General features: G+C 39.9%; 2 protein-coding genes across 2 annotated transcripts in view; both read right to left on the minus strand.

Moving 5' to 3' along the window:
• Positions 1 to 6,559: 6,559 nt before the first annotated feature.
• Positions 6,560 to 22,130, minus strand: part of LOC309653481 (cyclin-Y-like protein 1) — a 228,389-nt gene continuing 212,818 nt past the window's right edge. The window contains exon 12 of the mRNA XM_082478442.1: positions 6,560 to 6,804. The gene's annotated coding sequence lies outside the window, so the exon portion shown is untranslated. The remainder of the gene's footprint in view (positions 6,805 to 22,130) is intronic.
• Positions 6,560 to 22,130, minus strand: part of LOC309653479 (cyclin-Y-like protein 1) — a 34,336-nt gene continuing 18,765 nt past the window's right edge. Inside the window, exons 5-10 of the mRNA XM_082478440.1 lie at positions 19,806 to 19,841; positions 17,552 to 17,603; positions 16,460 to 16,579; positions 12,475 to 12,641; positions 9,030 to 9,192; positions 6,560 to 7,472 (exon numbers count right to left, since the gene is read on the minus strand). Of these exons, the coding sequence (XP_082334566.1) occupies positions 7,356 to 7,472; positions 9,030 to 9,192; positions 12,475 to 12,641; positions 16,460 to 16,579; positions 17,552 to 17,603; positions 19,806 to 19,841 (655 nt within the window). The 3' untranslated portion in view covers positions 6,560 to 7,355. The remainder of the gene's footprint in view (positions 7,473 to 9,029; positions 9,193 to 12,474; positions 12,642 to 16,459; positions 16,580 to 17,551; positions 17,604 to 19,805; positions 19,842 to 22,130) is intronic.

Here is a 22,130-nt window from a genome sequence, read left to right on the forward strand (position 1 = left end):
GTAGTTATTTATGAAAAACAAAGAAATGTCTATTTTTGTTTCTTTGTTCCCAATTAATGTAGCTAAATTTTAAAGTGCATTAAAGCAATGGTAAAGCAAATAAGATGCTGTACAAGTAGTTTTCTCATGCTTTCATGGAGAGACACTGTGTTCTAAGAGTATCTGAAGGAGGTATGTGCATTCTAACTTCATGATCAGATTTCTCGGATGTACTTTGAATATAAGTGGCAACGTTTTTATTGATAATAAAATCAAAGAAATTCCAATCACCAGAAGGAGAACTAATGAAAACATGTTTTACCTGAATGAATATACTTCATAGGTTTCTCCTGCTGATCCTGTGATTGTTTCATGATTCACTTGAAGAAATGAAGGAAAATACACATAAGAACAGAGACATTACCTGAGATTGTGTTCTATTTTATCAACCCTCCATCTATACTCTGTACTGAAGCAATTTGGATAGAAGTGCTGCTGTTGTTGTGTGTGTCTGGTTTGCAGTCAGAAACTCCCAAAACTTCATCATTCAGCAGTTAGATCCACAACTTTGTATTAAGGTCTAAATACAAGTCAGGGAACCCAGCTAAGATAAGAGGATATATGGTTCTCCCTCTGTATTTGTGGGTCATTGGTTCCAGTAGTCTCCCTCCCCCCCGTGCCACCCCATACCAAAATCCATGGATGCTCAAGTCCCTTATAGAAAACGGTGCAGTATTTACATATAACCTACGCACAATCCTCCCATCTTCCCCCGCACCCTCCTTTATACTTTAAGTCATGTCTAGATTACTTATAACACCAAATACAAATCCTAAGTAAGTAGTTGTAAATATAATGCAAATGGTTGGTGGTGTGCAGCAAATTCAAGTTTTGCTTTCTGTAACTTTCTGAAATTTTTTTCCCTAAGTATTTTCAGTCCATGGTTGGTTGAATCCACTGATGCAGAACCTGTGGATACGGAGGGCCAACTGTCAATTGATTTAGAGTTGGCACTTCCCTGACAATCTGGACAGATGCTTAGTAAACCTGAGATAATTAATTTAGCATCAAAGTGAGTACTATGAGCATTATTAGATTGGTACATGTTAGGGCATTTGGGAGAACAGAAAATACAGCAGTTGAGCTGGATCCTGGTGCAAGAGCCACTGTGCCTTACCCGTCCAGGTCTCTAGTTGGCACATCTTCCCAATGCTTTCTCATTGTTCATTCCCCCCAGTGGAAAAGGGGGGCACTGTTGGACTTAGGAAGTTGGAGAAATAGGTAATAATGCTTCTTTTAGTGATTTAGTTACAGAGCTCTTACGTGCAACAGAATGAGAGGAAGTAGAGTGGTTCTGTGCATAGATTTGGGAGCTAGACTGATTAGGGATTCAACTCCCAGCTCCATCATTCATGGGCTGTTGATCCTGAACAAATTACTTAAGCTCTTAGTACTTCGTTTGTGTGCTGCATCTTAGTACTTTCTTATCTGTGAAAGGGGGATAATGATAGTACTTATATTTTAGGGTTGAGAGGATCTAAAAGATGAAATCAGGTTAAGGTAAGTAAAACAAGGAGGAAGCAGCCATTCAGGCATGGAATGGAAAGGGAATTGAAAGACTAGTTTTCAAGTTTGTGTCTGCATAAGAATCATTTGGGGTTCCTATTAGAAATGTAGATTCCCAGGCTTCAGCTCCAGGAATTGAGATGAATTTGGGATCCAAGAATTAGGTCTTTTTGTTCTGTTTTAGTAAACTTTTAGAATGATTTTAGGTTTACAGACAAGTTGCAAAGATATATCCGTTTTGCCCTAATATTAACATATTATCATAGCACATTTGTTAAACTAAGAAGTCAACATTAACGCACTACTGTTAACTCCAGACTTCATTTGGATTTCACCAGATTTTCCACTGATGTTCTTTATCTGTTCTAGGATTCCGCGTTGCATTTAGAGAAGCTTCATTTCTTACAGGGACTTTCAGCCCATGAGAGGCAGGTGGTCTGGAGACCACATCTTGAGAAACACTAGGACATGTCAAGGGCTGAGGAAGGTCAAATTGCCCCATCCTCACCACCATCCTGGTGGTGGGGGTGTTGGATATAGAAATTTGATTTGAAGAGTTGGGATGGAATCCTCTCCCTTAGATGAGAAGGGGTTACCTTAAGAAGTGAGGCATCTATTCCTAATGCCAGATGAAATGAGTTTTGGAGTTTGGAAGGTGGGGTTGCTGCCTAGCCTGAGGAGATACATCTAGGGATGTGGGCAGATCAGGGGAGTGAGTGCAGCAAATTGGGAACAACTACTTTGTGGGAACACAGGAGGGCTCAAGTAGTTGATTAAAGGGGATTACAAGGGGCCAGTTAGCCCGTGAGCCATAGAAATCCTGTATTTCCTGGAACCTGGTGATAGTGTTTTAGAAATGGCTCATAGTAGTAACCAACATCAAGCACTGCCACATTGGACACGAGCAGAGAGTCAAAGGGTGAAGCTGAGATGACCTTGTTGAGAGAGGGCAGTGGGAGGTGGACAAAACACTGATGCCCTGCGTTTGGAAGAGTCGGTTCCCACAGTGAGGAGATAAAGGGCCACCATCTGGGGAGCTAGAAGTAAAGGTCAGTAGAATTGAGAACGGTAAGATGAAGGAATAGATGTTGTAAGAAAAAGCTAGCAGAGTAATTTGAGGTCTTGAAGTTGAGATCGACATATTCTTGAGGACCTTAGGTTCTGAGGCTGTCACTGACTTTCTCTAATCACATTCAAATTATTTAGCTGCCCTCACAGCAATTAAGTAATCACCTAACCTGTTCCTTCTTTTTTTTTTTTTTTTTTAAAGAACATTCACCTCTTTTCATTTGACTCTGGATTTCTCTTAATTTCTATACTACTTCACTTTCCTGGTTCTTTCTGCATGTTAGAGATCCTAAACCATAAACTGGTATTCATAACATTTCTTTCACATGAAGTACATGTTATCTCATCTGCCAAACCCATTTAAAACGGACTAGTGGAAATTGCCTCAGAAGCCAAACAGATTGCACCTGTGTACAAGGGACCAGGTGTCTCTGAAGGGCTCCTAGATCTTTTGTATTCTTGCTGGCACGGTGTCAGGCTGGCCAGGCTGGTGAGTGGCTAACAGTTAAGATTTTAGGTGATCTAATCCTTAACTTGATAGATGCTGGGTGTAATCTACAGATTCTGCATAGAAATTAGCACTTACCCCTGGGAGAGCCCCTACCAGCTGTCAAGTGCTTTACCAAATAGCTCTATACTCAAGAATGCGGCTTCTGGGTGAGGGAACAGTCGTAGTCATTTTACATGTGGTTAGAGAGAAGTCTTGGGTGATGAAAGATTTTAGCTAACCTACACGCTATAGGTAAACATTTCCAAAAACATTGCATAACCTGAATACAGAGTGAATTGTTTTCCAGTAAATACTGGCTTCAGCATTTTTCAAAAATCAAGGAATGGTATATTTTATAGAATGGGAAAACTAAGAAATGAAATTTGACCTGTTGTAAAACTAGGATTTAGTGCTGTTGAATTTCAAGAATGGGCATACAGGGTACATTAGGAGTAAATGTGAAAGCATAGGGTCATGATGGAATCTGATACAGGGTGGAAAAAATTTCTCTTAACCAGAAACACTGGGCCCTAAGAAGTTGTCTTAGGGTCAACCACATGAATTTAACATACAAAAATGGCAATTTAATTTGGTTCAAACATACATTTCAAACTTTTGTCTTTTCCTTGTAAAGAATAAAGTTCAGTTCACGGTATACCAGAGTTAAAATTGCACAGATGTCAGTATTCCAATAGAGAAAAATAATTTTTCTTAAAAAGCGAAAAAATAAAATTTGAGTTCAGGTAGTCAGATATTCTTTTATAGTCTTACTACTTTAGGGAACAAACCCTTCCTCGGTATAAAAATCTGGAAAAAAATGCCATAGTTGCCACCCTATTAATAACTAGTTTCCATGCCCCATATTTGTTGGAGAACCTACTTTGTGATGTTTAAATTTTTACCTTAAGTTGCCTCAATTTCCCATTTATTAAAATGGCTGTATTGCCTCTAGAATTAAAGCTGAAGGGGAAAAGCAATTTTTAGCGATTCTCCTTATTCTACCAACTTGTTCTTGAAGCTACAGTCATGCCCAATGTTCCTACCCCCAATTTTTTTTTTTTCAAACCTTCGACCACTCGAGATATGTCAGCATTTCTGCTTAGTAACTGGCATATTACTACGCGGTGCAAACTATTGATATAAACAGTGACTTGTGATCGATTTTTTTTCCCTTCTGTACTAAATCAGATCATTTCTCCTCATCAGCAACTTAACAAGAACAAAGTTAAAGATGTGACCTTAGGAATGTAACTAAGGTGGAGGAAATACTACGGCAATACTATCAGGACTGATGGAATATTGCTCAAGTGCAGTGGCTAGGGTCTAAAAGAAACTTTAGAGATCTGGTATATTTCCAACTGAATGTTAAGTGAAATAGCATGTTAAAGTCAAATTACGTGGCTTGTTTAAAAGTCACCCTCTTAACAGCAACCACAATTCTACTGCTTCCTGTTCTTCCATTTTCTTTCCTGTTCAATTGCTTGAAACCCTCAAACAACAAGTTCTGATTCTACAGTATTCCTGTAATTCCTTTCTCTGTGGATTTACCTACTTTTATCTTTCAATGTGCATTTCCATCTTGGCACCATAACAAACAATTCAAAAATGCCATCTAATGCATTATGCCACTGAGCACTGTAGCCAGTGATTTTAAGTGGACTAGATTATCTTCAGGTTGAAAAGAGCGTAAGCTGAAGAAATAAATGTCTACATCTTAACTAAAGGCAGGGGTCAAAACAACTTATGAATGGTTAGTTGGAAAATGCTTTAAGGCCCGACTATCAGAGCTGACTGAAAACATTTGAGTTAGGCAGAGTTGTAATGTTATGTGAATAGTGAGAAGTGTTACAAACACAGTAGCCATATATTTTAATTAAAACAGAGTTTATTAGCTTTTCTTTTAATATAAACATGAGGAAGAAAAACCACATAAGTTGTAGCATTCTTTTCAAAATAAAACTGCAATCAGTACTTGAATTTCCAAGCTCCAAACTCCATAAACAATATTTTTTGAGGTGGTAGATTGTAGTATTTTATATACCATAATTTATCATTTATGTCTCTGTCCCTTAAAAATGATGGAACCTGCAGCACTCAGTATAATGTGAAGCCTTGCTATAAAGAGAGAAAGTACTTCTGGCCCAGAAATGCTTTGTTTACAGGCAAAATTCCTAGGATTACATTTGAGAAGGTAGGAGGAGAAAGATTTCACATAGTTGAGAACACTTTTTTTTTTTTTTTTTTTAATATTTCAAGTTTAGGTGACATCGTTACCAATCTCCAAAAAGACTGATTACTGGACCTCCCTGCCTTTTAAAGCCTGAGGTAAGGGTTCCTAAGGTTTATATGTTTCCTCTTACATAGAACTTGAAGTGAGACACCTACAGCCAGGTTAACACACAGGATAGAAAAGCTGTTTCGTATCACTTACTCTCCTGTCACTACTACTAGGGTCCAGTTCTTTTCAATTTATTACATGTGAATTAACACTGTTGTTCATAATTCCTTTACCAAATCTAGAAAAAAGAAACTTAGGTGATCAAGCAGGTAAGCAGCCCAGCCTTGCAAAGGACTATTTTAAAAAGAGGAGGGGAGGTATCCCCTCAAGTCTTAGTGCAATTTTAAGCTTTGATACTTGTAGAAGTATAAATGCCACAAACTTACGAAACATCATTTGAAAGTTTAATCGAATTTCTTCTAAACTCATTTAGTTTTGTAAATTTTAAACGTTAAGCGTTTATTGTTTTATTTTTTAAAATTTATGTATTTATTTATTTATGGCTGTGTTGGGTCTTCGTTTCTGTGCGAGGGCTTTCTCTAGTTGTGGCAAGTGGGGGCCACTCTTCATCGCGGTGCGCGGGCCTCTCATTATCGCGGCCTCTCTTGTTGCGGAGCACAGGCTCCAGACGCGCAGGCTCAGTAATTGTGGCTCACGGGCCTTCCCAAGCCAGGGCTCCAACCTGTGTCCCCAACAAGAGAGCCTGCGACAGTGAGAGGCCCGCGCACCGCGATGAAGAGTGGCCCCCGCTTGCCACAACTAGAGAAAGCCCTCACACAGAAACGACCCAACACGCCATTAAATAAATTAATTCATTTAAAAAAATAAAAAATAAAAAAATAAAAGCTTAATGTTTAAAATGTACAAAAGTAAATGAGTTTAGAAGAAATTCGATTAAAGTTTCAAGTGATGTTTTGCCAGTCTAGCATTTATACTTCTGCGACACTGTTCTGGAGTATCCAAGCACACTATATTAAAGCTTAAAATTGTTCTAAGACTTTTGGGACACCTTCTATTTCATCACCGGCTTGTTAATTACTGGACCACCATGTTGGCTGGAATTATGAAAATATCCTTTAACACAAGTACATAACAAAGAGGAAAATCATCACAAAATCAGAAGCACCATTATAGTTAACAAGAAATGCAGCACGGACCCAATAGAAGGAAATAACCTACTTTCTCTGTTTATGATCGCAAACATGCTAATATGCTAATAAGTACTGCCTGCAAAGAATTTGGATGACATGTGTTATTCAGCAGCTTTTTGGTTTAAATTGATTGCCAATAATGACTAGCAGCTTCAATGATATAGTAGGGAGGAAGAACCCTGCAAAACCTAACGATGCTACAACAGTCTGTTCCGAAGTTTGGCTTTATGAGTTGTTAGGAGTCCCATGGTTTTTTTTTTTGTTTTTTTTTTCTTTTTTGTTTTTTTTTTTCTTTTTTTTTCTTTTTTGTTTTTTTTTTTATTTTTTTGTTTTTTTTTCTTTTTTTGTTTTTTTACTTTTTTTTTTTTTTGGAGTCCCATTTTTTGATGGTAATACTGCACTGATTCTAAAGGAATATGCAGCAGTATGGGACAGTGAGGTAAGAAAAACATAGAAGTTATATAGCTAGTGTCTTTAAAGTCTAAAAATTTAAACTATTAATTAAAAAACGTCACATAGCTCACAGCTATCAGATATCTGTGCGTGGATTGGGAGCAGATATCTGTGCGTGGATTGGGAGCTTTTAGCTTTGGAGTGGTTTTTGTAACTCTGTTTACAATAAAAAGGACAGAAGAGCGTGTTACATTGACGAGGTCCCGTTCTTTCCTATGAGCATAATCTTCGCTTGTCCATGAGTCTCTTGAATTCAATGTCTTTCTTTAAGGTGAAAATACTAACTTTGCTGGTTTCTGAGCAGGAGAGGTGATATTTCTCCAGTCTTTGTTTCGAGGGGTTTATGATGTTACAACCCCTCACTTCTCCCTTAAGAGAGGATGGCATTGGAGCGCCGAATACCAATGAAATGATCAGCGCTGAAAGACCTTCTCATAGCAGCTCTACACACGTCTTTGTATTTGTCGTCACACAATCTGGAAATGGCCTAGGAAAGTCAATCAGGTAGAACATAGGTATAATTAGGGGGGAAAAAAAATGTTCGGACCTTAAAAAAACAAAAAAAGCATCATTGATAAGCCACACATCTCCATTCGTTTAGATAGTTCATAGTTACTGCTACTTTGGATAGCTGATATCTACACTAACTGACAGTTCCCTAAGGTAATAACCTTTAAGGGCTATGATTAGATTGCTGGGGCAAGGGGTAACTTGCCCTAATAACTTAGAGTTACTTAAAAATTGGCTTCCTAATGATAGGCTCCTAATAGCAATATCATCTGTTACCTACACACGTGATCCTTAAACGTAATGGACATACACTTGGGCAAAATCAGTGTTTACTCAGCTATTCAACTTCTCTTCAGTTTTCATTAGTTATTACATACTCTAAGAAAATTTTAATCAGGTAGGTATGTGCTGAAGGTAGGAGAGGTCTAATGACAAGCGCTGAAAGGTGCTATTTCACTTGCACATAAATTATGGTAGAAAAACATCTTATTCTAAAGTACCACCAAGGTACCACAGAAAGTATCAATTTTAAATGTGTTCATTTCAGTTGTGAATTTTGCTGTATACCCACCAAAAATCATAAGCCATAAGTATTACGTTGTTCCATGTACGTTACCATTTATATTAAAAACTCATGTACTTTCTACATCCAGTATCTGAATCCACATTATACCTTCCAAGTATAGGTCTCTCAGGTTAACCACGGACGCTTTGTCTAATAAACTCATGGGACTGAACTGTGATACACATATACACACACACACACACACACACACACACACACACACACACACACGAACTGCAAGCTGAGTAAAAAACAGTTAAGAGGGAATTCCCTGCTGGCGCAGTGGTTAAGAATCCGCCTGCCAATGCAGGGGACACGGGTTTGAGCCCTGGTCCGGGAAGATCCCACATGCCGAGGAGCAACTAAGCCCGTGCGCCACAACTACTGACCCTGCGCTCTAGAGCCCGTGCTCTGCAACAAGGGCAGCCACTGCAATGAGAAGCCTGCGCACCGCAATGAAGAGCAGCCCCCGCCCGCCGCAGCTAGAGAAAGCCCGCGTGCAGCAGCGAAGACCCAATGCAGCCATAAATAAATAAATACATTTATTTATTTATTAAAAATATCAAGACAGTAGAAATAGTCCAAAACATCAATTATTAAAAAAAAAAAGACAGTTAAGAGTGGTAAGTAGATTATGTAGGTACATCTGATTAGGGATACAATTTTAAGAAATTATTCATGTATGGTTATATGTAAGTGTAGAGGTTCAAATGGAAAACCATTAAGAACAGATTAAATATGATTGAAAGTATTCTGAATTATGGTTACAGAAGAGACAATTTTTTTTTTATAATGTGGGATCCCTGTATAAACCATAAAAGACACAGGATATATGATGCCAACGGGTCAATAAGCTCTTCAAACTGTTAACAGCTTTCCATTTTCCTAATCACTGCTTAATATAATTTAGCTACAGGTGTGGCTTCGGTGGCTGACAGAAAACCCCAGTTAGTGATTTCACAGCCTTACCTCTAAGTTCTGTGCTCTTTCTTTGCTAAGAGGAGTGAATAGAACATTCAGGTTGTTGTCATCTGCTAAGGAGCGAAGGTCAAAGTAGTATTTGGCATACACACTGAAAGGAACATTAATATTAAACTGAAGTAGCTCCACGAAGTGCCTTTCCATCTCATTCCTGGGGGAGGAGGAGAAGACAAAACCAACACAGGACAATTTTAGTCAACTGGGCTATCTTCAAAAATACCATTCTGAGCTACTAGGATGGCTCTAAATACTGTTTTGAAACCAATAATGGCTACCCAGCTGGATTAATACCCTAATGTTCAAACAAGGTACAGCTATTTGTGGTCCTTTCTGCGTCCCAGCACTTTGAGTCTGGGACAAGGGGGAAGAGGTCATGGCCCTCTTATGCACTCATGCTGCTGACTCAGGGGCTCATTCTTCAGAGTTCCATTAGTGCAGCTGTACGATTCATGCTCCACACTCACTCACGAGGCCCCGCTCTAGTGATCAGTTGAAAGGAATGATGTATGCTGTTTATTAGCTCTGAAGAACTTGCAGACATTTTCACCGGGCTGGTGACAGGAAGGGGCTTACTGAAGTAGAGACGAGCCAACAAAAGGAGTGGGCACATCACCACGGCAACAAATGGATCCATCGAGAGCCACTGCTATTATCTCTGAGGGGGGAAAACTCTTGAGGCAACAAGGATTCATCTCAAGTAAATAAATAAATAAGCTACATTCGATGGGAAAGGGAATCCCCCCCACCCCCACCCCCACCCCGTGCATGGGGCTGTGTCAAAGGGCATAATGCAAGTTTCTGTTCACCTTAAAACCTTACTAGGGTGAGTTGTCGTCACCATGACAGGACAGGATGCACTTTTTAAGCTTAGGAAGGCAGTAAGATTATGTCTCAGCTAGGCTAAACCCACTTTACGATACGACCTCTGATAGAGCAGTTGTTGCCCCCGGTGTTAGGAGAGCAGCCCAGAATGTTCAGACCTACCGCCCCTTGCCAGGACAGACTGCACACTCCCACAGAGGGCGAATTCAATGAAGTGGGAAAGTAGAGTGCTGGGAGCAGGCTTCTGCTATATGACCATATCCAGCCATTTGCTTGCCAAATGTTTAAGTAAATAAATATAAAGTTAGAGTAAATCTTACCACTTTTCACAGCAATCACTTTAGAGAGTTGATTAGATAAAAATGATAAATACCCAAACAAACATGCAAGTGGCTTATTTTACCATACATTTGGTTTCTTGGTTTTCAAGTGTTAATATTTTATCCATTGGATAAATCAACAAATGCTCCATGTTCTCCTGTATGGAGAGCAGAGTATGAGCAGAAATGAGGTTTCTCATTTGTTGAACTTTAAACCTAACTGAACCTACTTCCAAAATTAATTTCCTGTTCATACGGCCAGAAGTCTATAGAAATGTAAATCAGATAATGTTTTGATAATCAGCTAATCAGGACTTAATTTACTACAGGAATAAATGCACTTCACTATCCCTTTTATATTTTCTCCACTAATACATTTTAATTGTGTGGAAATACAGTACTTCATAGGATTAACATGTCTATTAATAGAGCTTTAATCACTGAAGAAAAGCATTATGCCTACAGAATATGCATCTTCTGTGTTTTTTGCTGTTTGTAAATGGCTAGGTGGCTGAAGAGCCTACCACTTACAGGCGCAGCAAACTGTCTGAACAGCAGCTGCTCAGTTTAACTTACTCTTTTGAAGGGAAATATATATTTAACAAGACACAGAGATGTTAGAAAGTTTTAAGGAAAAGCTGATAGACAGCAATTTTTCAATTCAGACTCAAAATGAGACCATTACAAATAGTAGTCAACAGCAGAGGGATGAAACAAATGTGTATTAAACACTTTGTTGTAATGCTTTCCAACTCCCAAAGATCATAAACAAAAGCAGCCTATTATAAACATAATTACTGGTGATTCTCCGTTCTACACAGAAAAGCGTTGTTTAGAATTAGTTTCTTCATAGCTGGACAGTGCCGCTAATGCTCCTGGGCTCAATGTCTATGAACACCCACACGTTTCCCTGCATGTTCTCGGATGTTGTACCTGGAACCAGAGCCCCAGTCAGCTCAGTTGCAGATTCTGAGAAAATTTCAGCTGCCATCATGGCAGGGATGGTGTTCACGATTACAAATTTTCCTTCCTTCAAGGGACCAGTTTCAAGACTGATGATAGTGTTGGTCAACGTCACTTTAGTTTCTGCAACTTCCAAAAGTACTTCTATTCATTTCAAATTCATTATCTGCTGTTCCACTGTTTGCTAAGATTGCTACCAGCAATATCACCACGACCACTTGGTTTACATGATCACCAAAGTGGGCATTTTCACCAAAAGCCACTTTGACAGCTACTGACAGTCACTGGTCCCTTCTCTTAGTCACAGCTTTCCTCGCTTCAGCTGTAAATATGCACTTTGGTAATTGTGAATTATCTAGGGTAAGGGGCAAAGGTAACAAAAACAAACTCTTGCCCCTGCCTGCCATCTTGATCGGCCTCTGCTGTCCAATATAATCAAGAGGTGTCCTTTCACATTTTCCTGAATGCCACCCACAAAGACAGGTTCACTGTCAAGCGGGCACTTCGAGAGTCTGCTGGAATTACCTCTCTGGCTCATCCTGCTTCCCACCCTTGGGGCCCTTCACCAGAGCCAGACTGGAAGCCTGGCGTTTCATGCCAATGTGAGCGTGCCATCTGTGAGGAGAACCTGCCTAGTTAACTCAAGGCCCCACAAAGTGCCGCTGTGTTTGCTGAGTGCCCTGGGTGAGGCCCCAGGGATGCTTCCCGGACGACCTGAGAGGTAGGTGTTTCCTAACTCAGCAGACTTTAGGGGAGGAGACAGGAACACAGGGATCTGAAACCTTTATATGTGGCTACCTGTACCTCATAGTTTCTGTAACAACAGAACCTCAGATAAAAAGGAGAAATAGACCAGCAAAAGCAAATACACAATGTGTGACTCAGGTTGAAATTATAACCTGTCAGTAGTCTAGAGGCCCTAAGACCTTAACAGTGGCCACTTGCTTCAAAGACCAGGCATGTGCCCCTTAAAAATGGACTGGACCTGGTAGACAGCTTTAAGAAAGCTGTCAAGTTACTTACTGTACCATGTTGCTCTGGTAGTGAGCTTGTAAAATGTTTGGCAAAAACCACCAGAAAAATAATTTCAATTTCTCAAGCAGAATATTACAACAATAACACATCAAGACCTACCAATGAATGAGGGGAAATACAAATTGTTATACTACAGCTAGATAGAAAGAAGGCTGTAATTTTATGTCTATTTCAGCTCTCTGCACAAGGTAACCTTTCTTAAAATGTAACATTTCTTAAAAATGTAAACTTTATGAGAGCAAATGAGGTATTGGAAAATGGTTAGAAAGTTCACGGTAACCTTACAAACTCACATGTCCTCAACTGTAACGTCCTTGAGGATCTGGCAGTCGTCCACATTCCATACAGCCCGATCGTCCCAAAACTCGGAGGCAAGAAGAATGGCTCCCAAAACAATTCTTTTCCAGTTAGTGGGGCAAATGTCGATCTCAGCATAAGTTAAAAGCCTTTCTAAGTAAACCTGCAAAAGTAGAGCACTGATCTTTGATTTTCGTTCAGTTTAAGTGCTGTGATAAGAATTGTTAGGAATGACAGATTTCATCTCTTTTTGACACCCCTTTTATTCCTAGGTTCTACAAAGACTTTGCTCAGCCAAGCCAAGGCCAGAGGCCAGGTCACAGTTGTAAGTCAGATATTTCTGTGAGTCTGATATTTCTACTCTGCCCATGTGAATTTCCAACCCAATTTTGGTCACAGGAATGAAAGGACATCTCAGCAAAGGGCATTCTAAAGACACGCATTGTATTATTACCTTCCCACTTGTCAAGGGCAGCACATACAGCCCAGTGTCGACTTCAACTGTTCAGTAAATGCTTGAGTGCCTATCACGTGCAATGTTAACTACAAGACTGGTGGTGGTTGCATGGCGATTTTACATAACGCTTGAGTGTGTAAAATTCTGGTAAGACTGAGCACATCTTTACCTTCTCTTCAGAGTCACCAGTCCTTTTGTGGCATGAACTTGAAGATAAAAACTGGTGGTCAAGAGAGCCTCCCAGTGGCTGCTGCGTGGCACAGCAGGACAGGCAGTACAAAGGGGCTTTACAACTGTCAAGTATTCCCATATTTTAGTGCCTTTTGAAGGAACACACATGCATACAAAGGGTAGTCCTTTTCACAGCCCCAATTTTTCACATCTCCATTATCATTTCATTATTCATTTCTGTCTTACATAATCTGCAGCTTAGTCAATTCTTTTGGTTTTAAGGTGGGAAGACCTGCCTGTGTCTGTATCCCTGGGGCTCCTCTAAACCTGCCGGTTTGTGAGATGATTTCATGGTTTCTTTTACATGTATCAAATGTCTACCCTACAAAGAACTGGATGGAGTTAACAGCTGAGCAAAGATTAGAGAGGTAAGCTGTGATTTGTTGTTACCTCTGTAGAAGAGTGTATATGCCATTTGACAAAAAGAAAAATGTCCAGTTTGAAAGAGTCTGTTTACTCTCTGAAGGGTTATCAGATTGACAGCTCAGATTCGCCCATGCCCTCCAAACTCTACTGTGTTTTCAAACACGGGTATTGAGATTATATGTTCTTAGTGAAATTCGGCTCCCATTCCCCAAAGAACTCAGCACTCTCTAGTACCCTAAGAACGACTCTCCCCGCAAGGTTCAACTCTACTTTACGGGACTCATCAGAGGCACTGAAACGACACTGGCAATCTCTCAACTTCCTCTCACCTTTGTACTGGCAAACTTGGTACACGTGCCGATATTCATTTATCCCACTTGCCCTCCTGTCTCGGAGGAAGCGAGATTTCTTTCTTTTCACTGAAGCTAACTCTCCTATGAATGAAGTTGATCCCACCTCACTTCTGCAGAGCACTCTGCCCACAGTTAGTCTCCTTTTGAACAACTTCTCCCTCTCTGTCAGAGGCTTCCTCCAGTGTGAATGCTTCCATGTCCCCAGCCTGTCCCCTACTGCCCCTAGACGGCGTCCTCAGGGCTGAGGCCAGCTCCTCATCTCCCATCCTCTCCTTAACCCACTTCAGTCAGCCTCCTGCTGCTACCACTCTACAGAGACTACTCTTGCCGTGGTCACCGGTGCCTTCGCACAAACAACCCAGAGCTCTTCGTCCCAGAGCTCCACTCCCCAGGCCTTCCCTCATAAATGAAAGAGCACTGCCACACGCCCAGTCGCTGAGACCAAAAACCTGCACTTGAGTGTATCCTGCTCCAATCTGTTAGAACTTCTTGTTATCTCTACCTTCACTGGTACCCTGACCGCTTTTCTGTCTGTCACTTCTGACTTGTATCGCTGCCACTGCCTAACTTCTCTGCCTCCCAACAGACTACAGTCTGTTCTCCCCAAAGCAGCCAGGAGAGCCTCTTCAATTAAGAGTACTTTATGCGCCTGCTCCAGATCTGCCAGAGGTTTCCCATCAAACAAATACCTTCTTCCCGTGGCCTGCAAGTTACGAGGCCCTGTGCGGTACGGCCTTGTCCTTCCGTGACCTCATCACCTATGCCCTTTCCCTCATTCCCCGCTCGGATCACAATGGCCACCTTGCTTTTCCTTGAACACACAGAACAAGTTCCTGTCTCAGAGCCTTGCACTTGTCCCCTCTGCCCGTAATGCCAGCGTACCTGATCTTCCTCAGTTCAGCCAGGTCCTGGGTTCAAACATTACCTCTTTAAAGAGGCTCTTCCTGAGCTTTCTAGTAAGCCCCTCTAATCACTTTATCCCTTTACCTTGCTTTCTCTTCATGGTTTTTACCACCACTTGAAATAGTCATCTTTTAAAAAACACTCATTAAAAAAAAACACTTATACTTTGCTATACACCTGAAACTAACACAACACTGTAAATCAACTGTACTCCGATAAAAAAAAAAAAAAAAAAAAAATTTACGTCTTCCACACTTGCTCCATAAAGGCAAGAACTTTATTTATCCAACTTGTTCTCTCCTCCACCCCCCACATGTAGAAAAGTGACACAGAGTAGGTATTCAGTGACATGGTATTTATGACATGAGCAACTTCTTGGTAGCATTTAGCGTTTGGACCATACTCTCCTTCTTGAACCTCTCCTGGTGTCTCTTAGGGTTCTCTGCTGGGTTTCCTACCACTGTAGCCACTCCTCTGGGGATCTGTCCCTTAAGTGCTGACAGTCCCTAGTAGGATCTATCTTCTACCCACTTTTTATTTTACATACTTTCTCTGCATTTGAACAGCTACACTTAATTCCCTCCCTCTAGCTCAGATTCATGCTCCAATCCCATATATTCAAATGATTACTAGACACTGCCATTCTGCTGTCTCGCAGGTACATCAAGCTTAACTTGGCTACAAAGAAATGCCCCTCTTCCAACCCAAATACTCTCCTTCCTGCATTTCCTAGCTCTCCATATGCAAGCACCATTCCTGCCTCTCTCAAGCATGTGCTAAGCACTCCAAGTGGCCCGTAGCGCCAAGAAAAGGCCTGTGTCTGATCCAGTACCCACTGAGGGGTCTCTTTTCAAAAGGACAAGCCTCCTGTCCTAAATTCTGCCTTGATAGGAGCAGGCAGTGAGTGGCCTAAGTATTCCTTCCCTGCAGACCACGCAGCTGACTTTCCCCCCTACAGGTTTGCTATAGGGAGGAGTAAAACAATCCCAACTACCTCTCACTTGAATATGATTTATTATTCAAATGATAAAATCTTACCATAGGAATTAGGAATGGATGACAAAAAGGTCCTTACACAGCTGTAGCTTAGCAGGCTAACTAGAGTAAAGCCTTCTGAAGTCCTACTGGCACCCTAGTCCTGGGCAACTTCACATGCAGGCAATAAGAGGACAGCAGGGATGGTTAACACCATTATCCATTATCCAAGGAACAGAGAACTGAGGGCAGTAGTTCTCAGTCAGGACACACATCAGAACTGCCTAGGCAGTGCAGTCTGGGACTCAGCTTCAAACTCCCCGGAACCTGTTTCTGCCTGTGGACCAGAGCGCTCAGTGATTGCCCCGCCCCACCACCACCACACGCGTCGTCTGTGTGTGCGTGTGTGCACTGTGCGTGCGTGTGTCCCCTCAGGTGTGGAAGGAGAAACCAGAAATCTCTCCTGCTGCCTTTAATAGCAATTGTTTTGTCATGAGAAAAACAATGGCAACGTTTTAAATCATAATGATGATTAAAGCTCAAATGTGTATACTTTACTTTCTTTTGATAGGTTTCTCTGAATAAAGTTCTAATGATCGTTTCAGGAACCTACTTTCATTTGGGAAAAACAGGACCATACCATGTGTACAAGACAGAAATTTCTACAGATGCTTTATGAAAGAAAAAGTATCTTACCAAAGTTACTACTGCACCTTCAGCAGTTAGCTGTGCGGCACTAGAAAGAGTATGAACAAATCTGTAAATGAATTTGTGTTCAGGATCATGCTCGAAGTATTCCTCTGGAATCTTTTCTCGCTGAAAGGAGAAAAAATGCAATTTAAGTATCCATGGAAGAAAAATACTTAAAAGTACCCTTAAGATAGCAGTCTTCACACTTGGGCCCACGTGCCCCTTAAAATAATTCTGATTGGGTGACATGTCTTGTAGTCTTTTAAATATAAACAATGGGATCCTAAAATACCACAGTGATCCAGTACTCACCACCATTCATTAAAGAAAAATACAGGCACAACCGCAGAAAATTTATGTATTTCCACGTTCCTCCCCACAGAATTCTAACCAAATGTAAACTATTGGGTTGGCCAAAAAGTTCATTTGGTTTTAAGTAAAAATAAAAGACACAGTTTTCATTTTCACCAAGCATTTTATTGAACAATATATTCACTAACCAAACAAACTTTTTGGCCAACCCAATATTTTTAGGCTCAAAAGTCTTGCTGATCACCATATGTCATACTTTTCTGTAGTCAACTTTGAAAACACATTTCCAGTGTCCTGTAACCATAAGGCTCTAAGAATGTGCTGTCCTGTACAGCAGTCGCCAGCCACGTGTGGCCACAGAGCACCCGGAGAAGTGAATTTTAAAACTTTGTCATTTTAATTCGTTTAAAATTTAAACAGTTTTCTAATTTTCTTCTTAGAGGCCTTATCATATTAGGTTTATTTACAAATATTTATATTGTTTGATGCTATGGAACATCATCCTTTAAAAAGATACATTTTCTGTTACTTGGGTATGTTTACTTACCTGCTCACTATTCACACAAAGTGCAACTCGGTTCATATCCATCAACCCCTTATACAACACGCCTTCGGGAAAATGACTAGACACAACATGGCGTGGGGAAGAAGACTTAAAGGAAGATGAATTTGACTTCGAGCTGGAGGAAGTAATTTTCTTCTAGTAATTAATTTCAAAGCAAATCAGCATGAAATAAACACAACTGTATAAGAGAAAAATACCACTTCAATAAAACTGACACTTACTGTGAGTGGATGTAATCTCTCATCAAAAATATCCAAGGATCTATCTGCAACTCTATAAAATAAGAATGTGCATTTAAAAAATTAATTCAGGACTTACTATCTTAGTAAAATATCGGCTAGGAGTAGAGAGAGGGGTAGAGGAAGCTTAACCTTCAACGAAGCAAACAGTTTTATAAATTCTTCTCCTGGATTCCACCCTTAGAAAGGTTTCCTGACCTATTTTTACTCAGCACATCAAGTTCTGTGAAACCTTTTCTACAACAACCAGCCAGAGTTGCCTCTATAAGCACTGACCCTCCCTAACAGGCAATGCTAGTAAACCAATATATTTTCACCCCTCTAACCTCACACTGGAATATGCAAGAACATTTTATAAAGCAGTGGTGGTGGGCAATAAATTCTTCTCACTTCAATCAATGTGAATATGAGATTCATGGTTTTTTCCCGTTTTTTTCTCTTTAGTTCTTTATATTCTTATTGTGTATTTCTTCTTGTCTCTTTTAAATAGTTTGAGTTAAAAATGTAATTGTCTTTTTATTTTAAAAGAAACCAGGCTTTTTAATTTAAAATTTCACCACACTAATACACTGTGCTCATTTGAACAGCGGTTCTCTAAATGTGGTCTGCAGGCCTCTGGGATTCTCCCCTATCCCCTCCTTCAGGAGGCCCAAGAGGTCAAAACTGCTTTTATAAGAATACTAAGACACTACCTGCCCTTCACATTGTGTGACATTTGCTATGGATGTATAAAAGCAAAAGTGGGTAAAACTGCTGGTTTCTGAGCATGAATCAAGGCAGTGGTACCAAACTGAATTAGAAGTCATTCAATTATTCACTGCCACTTGCAGTTAAAAAATCTGCTTGAAGAACATCCTTGATAAAAGAGTAAAAATTAATAGTGTTCTCAAACCTTGGTCCTTCTTTTTAATATTCTGAATAAATGGAAAGTATGCATTAAGCACTTTTACATACTGAAATACGGCTGTGTTAAGGAAAAGCACTTGTGACTTGGCGGTAAGTCATTTTTTTCATAGAACACCATCTTTATTTGAAACACTTTTTTCATCGAACACCATCGTTATTTGAATGTACAACTGACACAGTCATTCTTTCAAAAATGAACAAAGTGAGCCTGTCACTTCAAGGAAAATAACTCTAAAGTTATTTGTTGCCAATGATAAAATTCAAGCCATCAAGCTAAAAATATCAGGAGTTTTGGAAAACTTCTACCTTCGATTGTGAACTTGACAACTTCTCAACACTTAAAAGACTTTTCTGGTAAGACTGGTGGTGATACTAACAAAAGTGAGTTTTTGACACTGTCTAAAGAAATGTGAACCAATACTTTCCAAATGACCAATGTATAATATTATAAAGTCAGGTACAGGTAAAAAGATCTACTCAGTATGCATGACAGATCAATGGGTATTAATTTAACATAGTATTTATTACAAGTTCATTGATATGATTTAGAATTCCATTTTAACTAATTTAAGAAACTAGCACATGCAGACTTTTGGTACAGTATCAAAGAATATACCAAATTATCTGAAGGCTTTAAAAATACACCTTTTTCCAACTATATATCTGCAAGCGGCTGGATCTTCTTCATATTGTTTCTTCAAAACAAATGACTGAAGACAGAATAGATATGAGAATCAGCTGTCTTCTATTGAGGAGATACTTTTCTCTCAATATTTTTTGTTGTGGAAAATAGTTATTTTTCATTAAAAAAAAATGACTTATGTTGAACACTGGGGTTCCCAATCAGGGGTGATTTCGTCCCCCAGGGGACTTCCGGCCATGGCTGGAGACAGTTTTGGTTGTCGTAATGTGGAGGGAAGAAGGTGCTACTGGCATCTAGTGAGTAGAGGCCAAGGGTGCTGCTATATATCCTATAACACACAGGACGACACCCCACAACAAAGCATTATCTAGCTCAAAATTTCAATAGTGCTAAGGCAAACCCTGTTTTAACATACGATGGATTTAATTTTTTAAATTCTCAATTTCAATTTCTAATACAGTAAATTATCAATATAACCCATATAAACAAATACTCTTTGGGATGCTCAGTAACCTAAGAATTAAGGGTCCTAAGAGAAAAATAAATGATTCACTTCTATATTGTAATAAAAGCACTCTAATAATAAAAGCTTATGCCAGTAACATCTATAGTTATTACCTAACACTAAACTTGATACCTTGTAAATTAATTAGCTGGAATAACAAGATAGGTTTTAAAAGAGCTCACCTGTTCTTGATGTGGTAATATATTGCTAAGGTCATACTGTGGAGGAAAAAAAATACATTGTAATCACTGATTTTTATCATATCAGGCCTGAAGACATTTTTAAAAAGGGGTTAGCAAGGAGGGAAGACCTTCCAGAGACCCAGTGGCCCCGAAATCCTCGAATTCAGAACAGTACCACATGGGTGCTTTCCCCCTTGTTTTAGGTTCTTCAGCTTTTAGCAAAATTAGGAGACCCAAAATGCTAGATATGCTGTTAGAAGGCATGTTTTGGTTGATTATTATAATATATTAATTATTACATACTTCCCCTGTCATTTGTCCTTCTACCCACAAAACCTTCTGTACAAGTTATATCTATCTATACACATGCTTAAATTTAAGCCATATAGTAGTTTGTGTGTGGGGGTGTGTGTGTGGGTGTGGTTTTTTTGTTAGCCCCTGCATTTCAGTTGATTTAGTTCGCTATCCACCTACCCATCCGTTTTCCATTATTTCCCTAAAAGTAAATAATAAAAGTGCTCTATACCAAAATGATTTCAAATCACTTTTACATAATTATTAGAAAATTTAATAGCAAAATTTTATAGCCACAAAACTGATGATAGGTCTAGGTATCCTGAAATAAGCAGTGCTAATAAGACAGCATAATACTACACAGTATCCTATTAATGACAGGTATTTCCAAATTATTTTAAATAAAGTATTAACGAACAGATAGATACAAGTCCTTAGGTAGTCTTTTTTAAGTTACTATATTCCTAAGTTATTCACAGATGTTGTATATTAGGCAACAAAGGGGTTCTCTGGTTAAGTTATATGCTCCCCTTTGTTCTCAGTGTCTAAAATGAAACTCAAAATAATTGAGGGAAGGCAAATCTGAATTTTAGAATAGGTCTATAGAATCTTAGCACTTGTATAAAGGCCTGTAACACCGTTAGCATCAAAGATGGATACTTCTATAGTGCTTCCAAGTTTCATCTTCAAATTGATTTTAAAATCACAGCATTAGAAGTTTTATGATGGAAAGGACCACTGAACCGTAGATGACATTTAATTAAACCACCCATTTTACAGATAAGGGAACCAAGGCTTAAAACTGACTTACCTAAGGTCCCACTAATTATCAGAAGCAGTTCTCTTTCTCCTGCCCTCTAACCAAATAGTGGCTCCCAAGCTCAGCTGCACACTGGGATCATCTGAGAAGCTTTAAAAACTGCCTGGCTTCTGCTTCAAGATGTTCTGATTTAACCGGCACTGGGTATGACTTGGGCATCAGGACTGTTTTTAAACATCCCCAGATGACTGCAGCGTGCAGCAAAGTTTAGGGATGAATGAGTTAGGGTTAAGATCGGAGAATCACTCGGGATGCTTTTGTCCATATAATCATGCTTCACATCATTCCCCATCTTGTCAACAGGTGTGTGTGCGTGGGTGAGAGAGAGACAGACAGACAGACAGACACACAGACACTGTGTCTTGGAGGCGGGGGCAGGCGGGTGGACTTTGTGCATCCAGAAACATATATCTTGAAAAGTTGCATAAGTGATTCTAATAAGGCTCACCTACCCCACTGAGAACAGCTACCCCACTGAAAACTAACCCCATGATAAACATTTTCAAAATCATTCCTAAAAGCCAATTGGCCCTATTAATTTTCTCAGTAAACCTTTATTTCACCAATAATGAATGTGATGAATGATCATTTCTAAAACTTCATGAGAGCAAATTAAAATTTACTGTACTTCCAAAAATTAGACTAGGTCGGGAAAAAAAAGGATGAAACCTTCTTGTCTGAGCAAGGTAAATCTTTTTTTTTTTTTTTAATTTTATTTAATTTTACTTAATTTGGGATGCATGGGGTCTTTGTTACTGCGCGCGGGCTTTCTCTAGTTGCCAAGAGCGGGGGCTGCTCTTTGTCGTGGTGCGCGGCCTTCTCACTGTGGTGGCTTCTCTTGTTGCACGGCACGGGCTCTAGGTGCGTGGGCTTCAGTAGTTGTGGCACACGGGCTCAGTAGTTGTGGCTCGCGGGCTCTACGGCACAGGCTCAGTAGTTGTGGCGCACGGGTTTAATTGCTCTGCGGCATGTGGGATCTTCCCGGACCAGGGCTCGAACCTGTGTCCCCTGCGTTGGCAGGCAGATTCTTAAACCACTACACCACCAGGGAAGTCCCTGAGCAAGGTTAACCTTCAAAGTACTTTTGAATTATATACTGGACATCAGACTCTTTTGAATTCAAAAGAAGCTGCGACTCTAGCCAAAGTAGAGTGGTTTTTGTACCCACAGATTCAGTGTCTTGGCTGAAGAGAAACATTCAGTGATTATGT

This window comes from Balaenoptera physalus (assembly GCF_965194825.1).
Source record: "Balaenoptera physalus genome assembly, contig: HAP1_SCAFFOLD_688, whole genome shotgun sequence".
Taxonomy (NCBI): domain Eukaryota; kingdom Metazoa; phylum Chordata; class Mammalia; order Artiodactyla; family Balaenopteridae; genus Balaenoptera; species Balaenoptera physalus.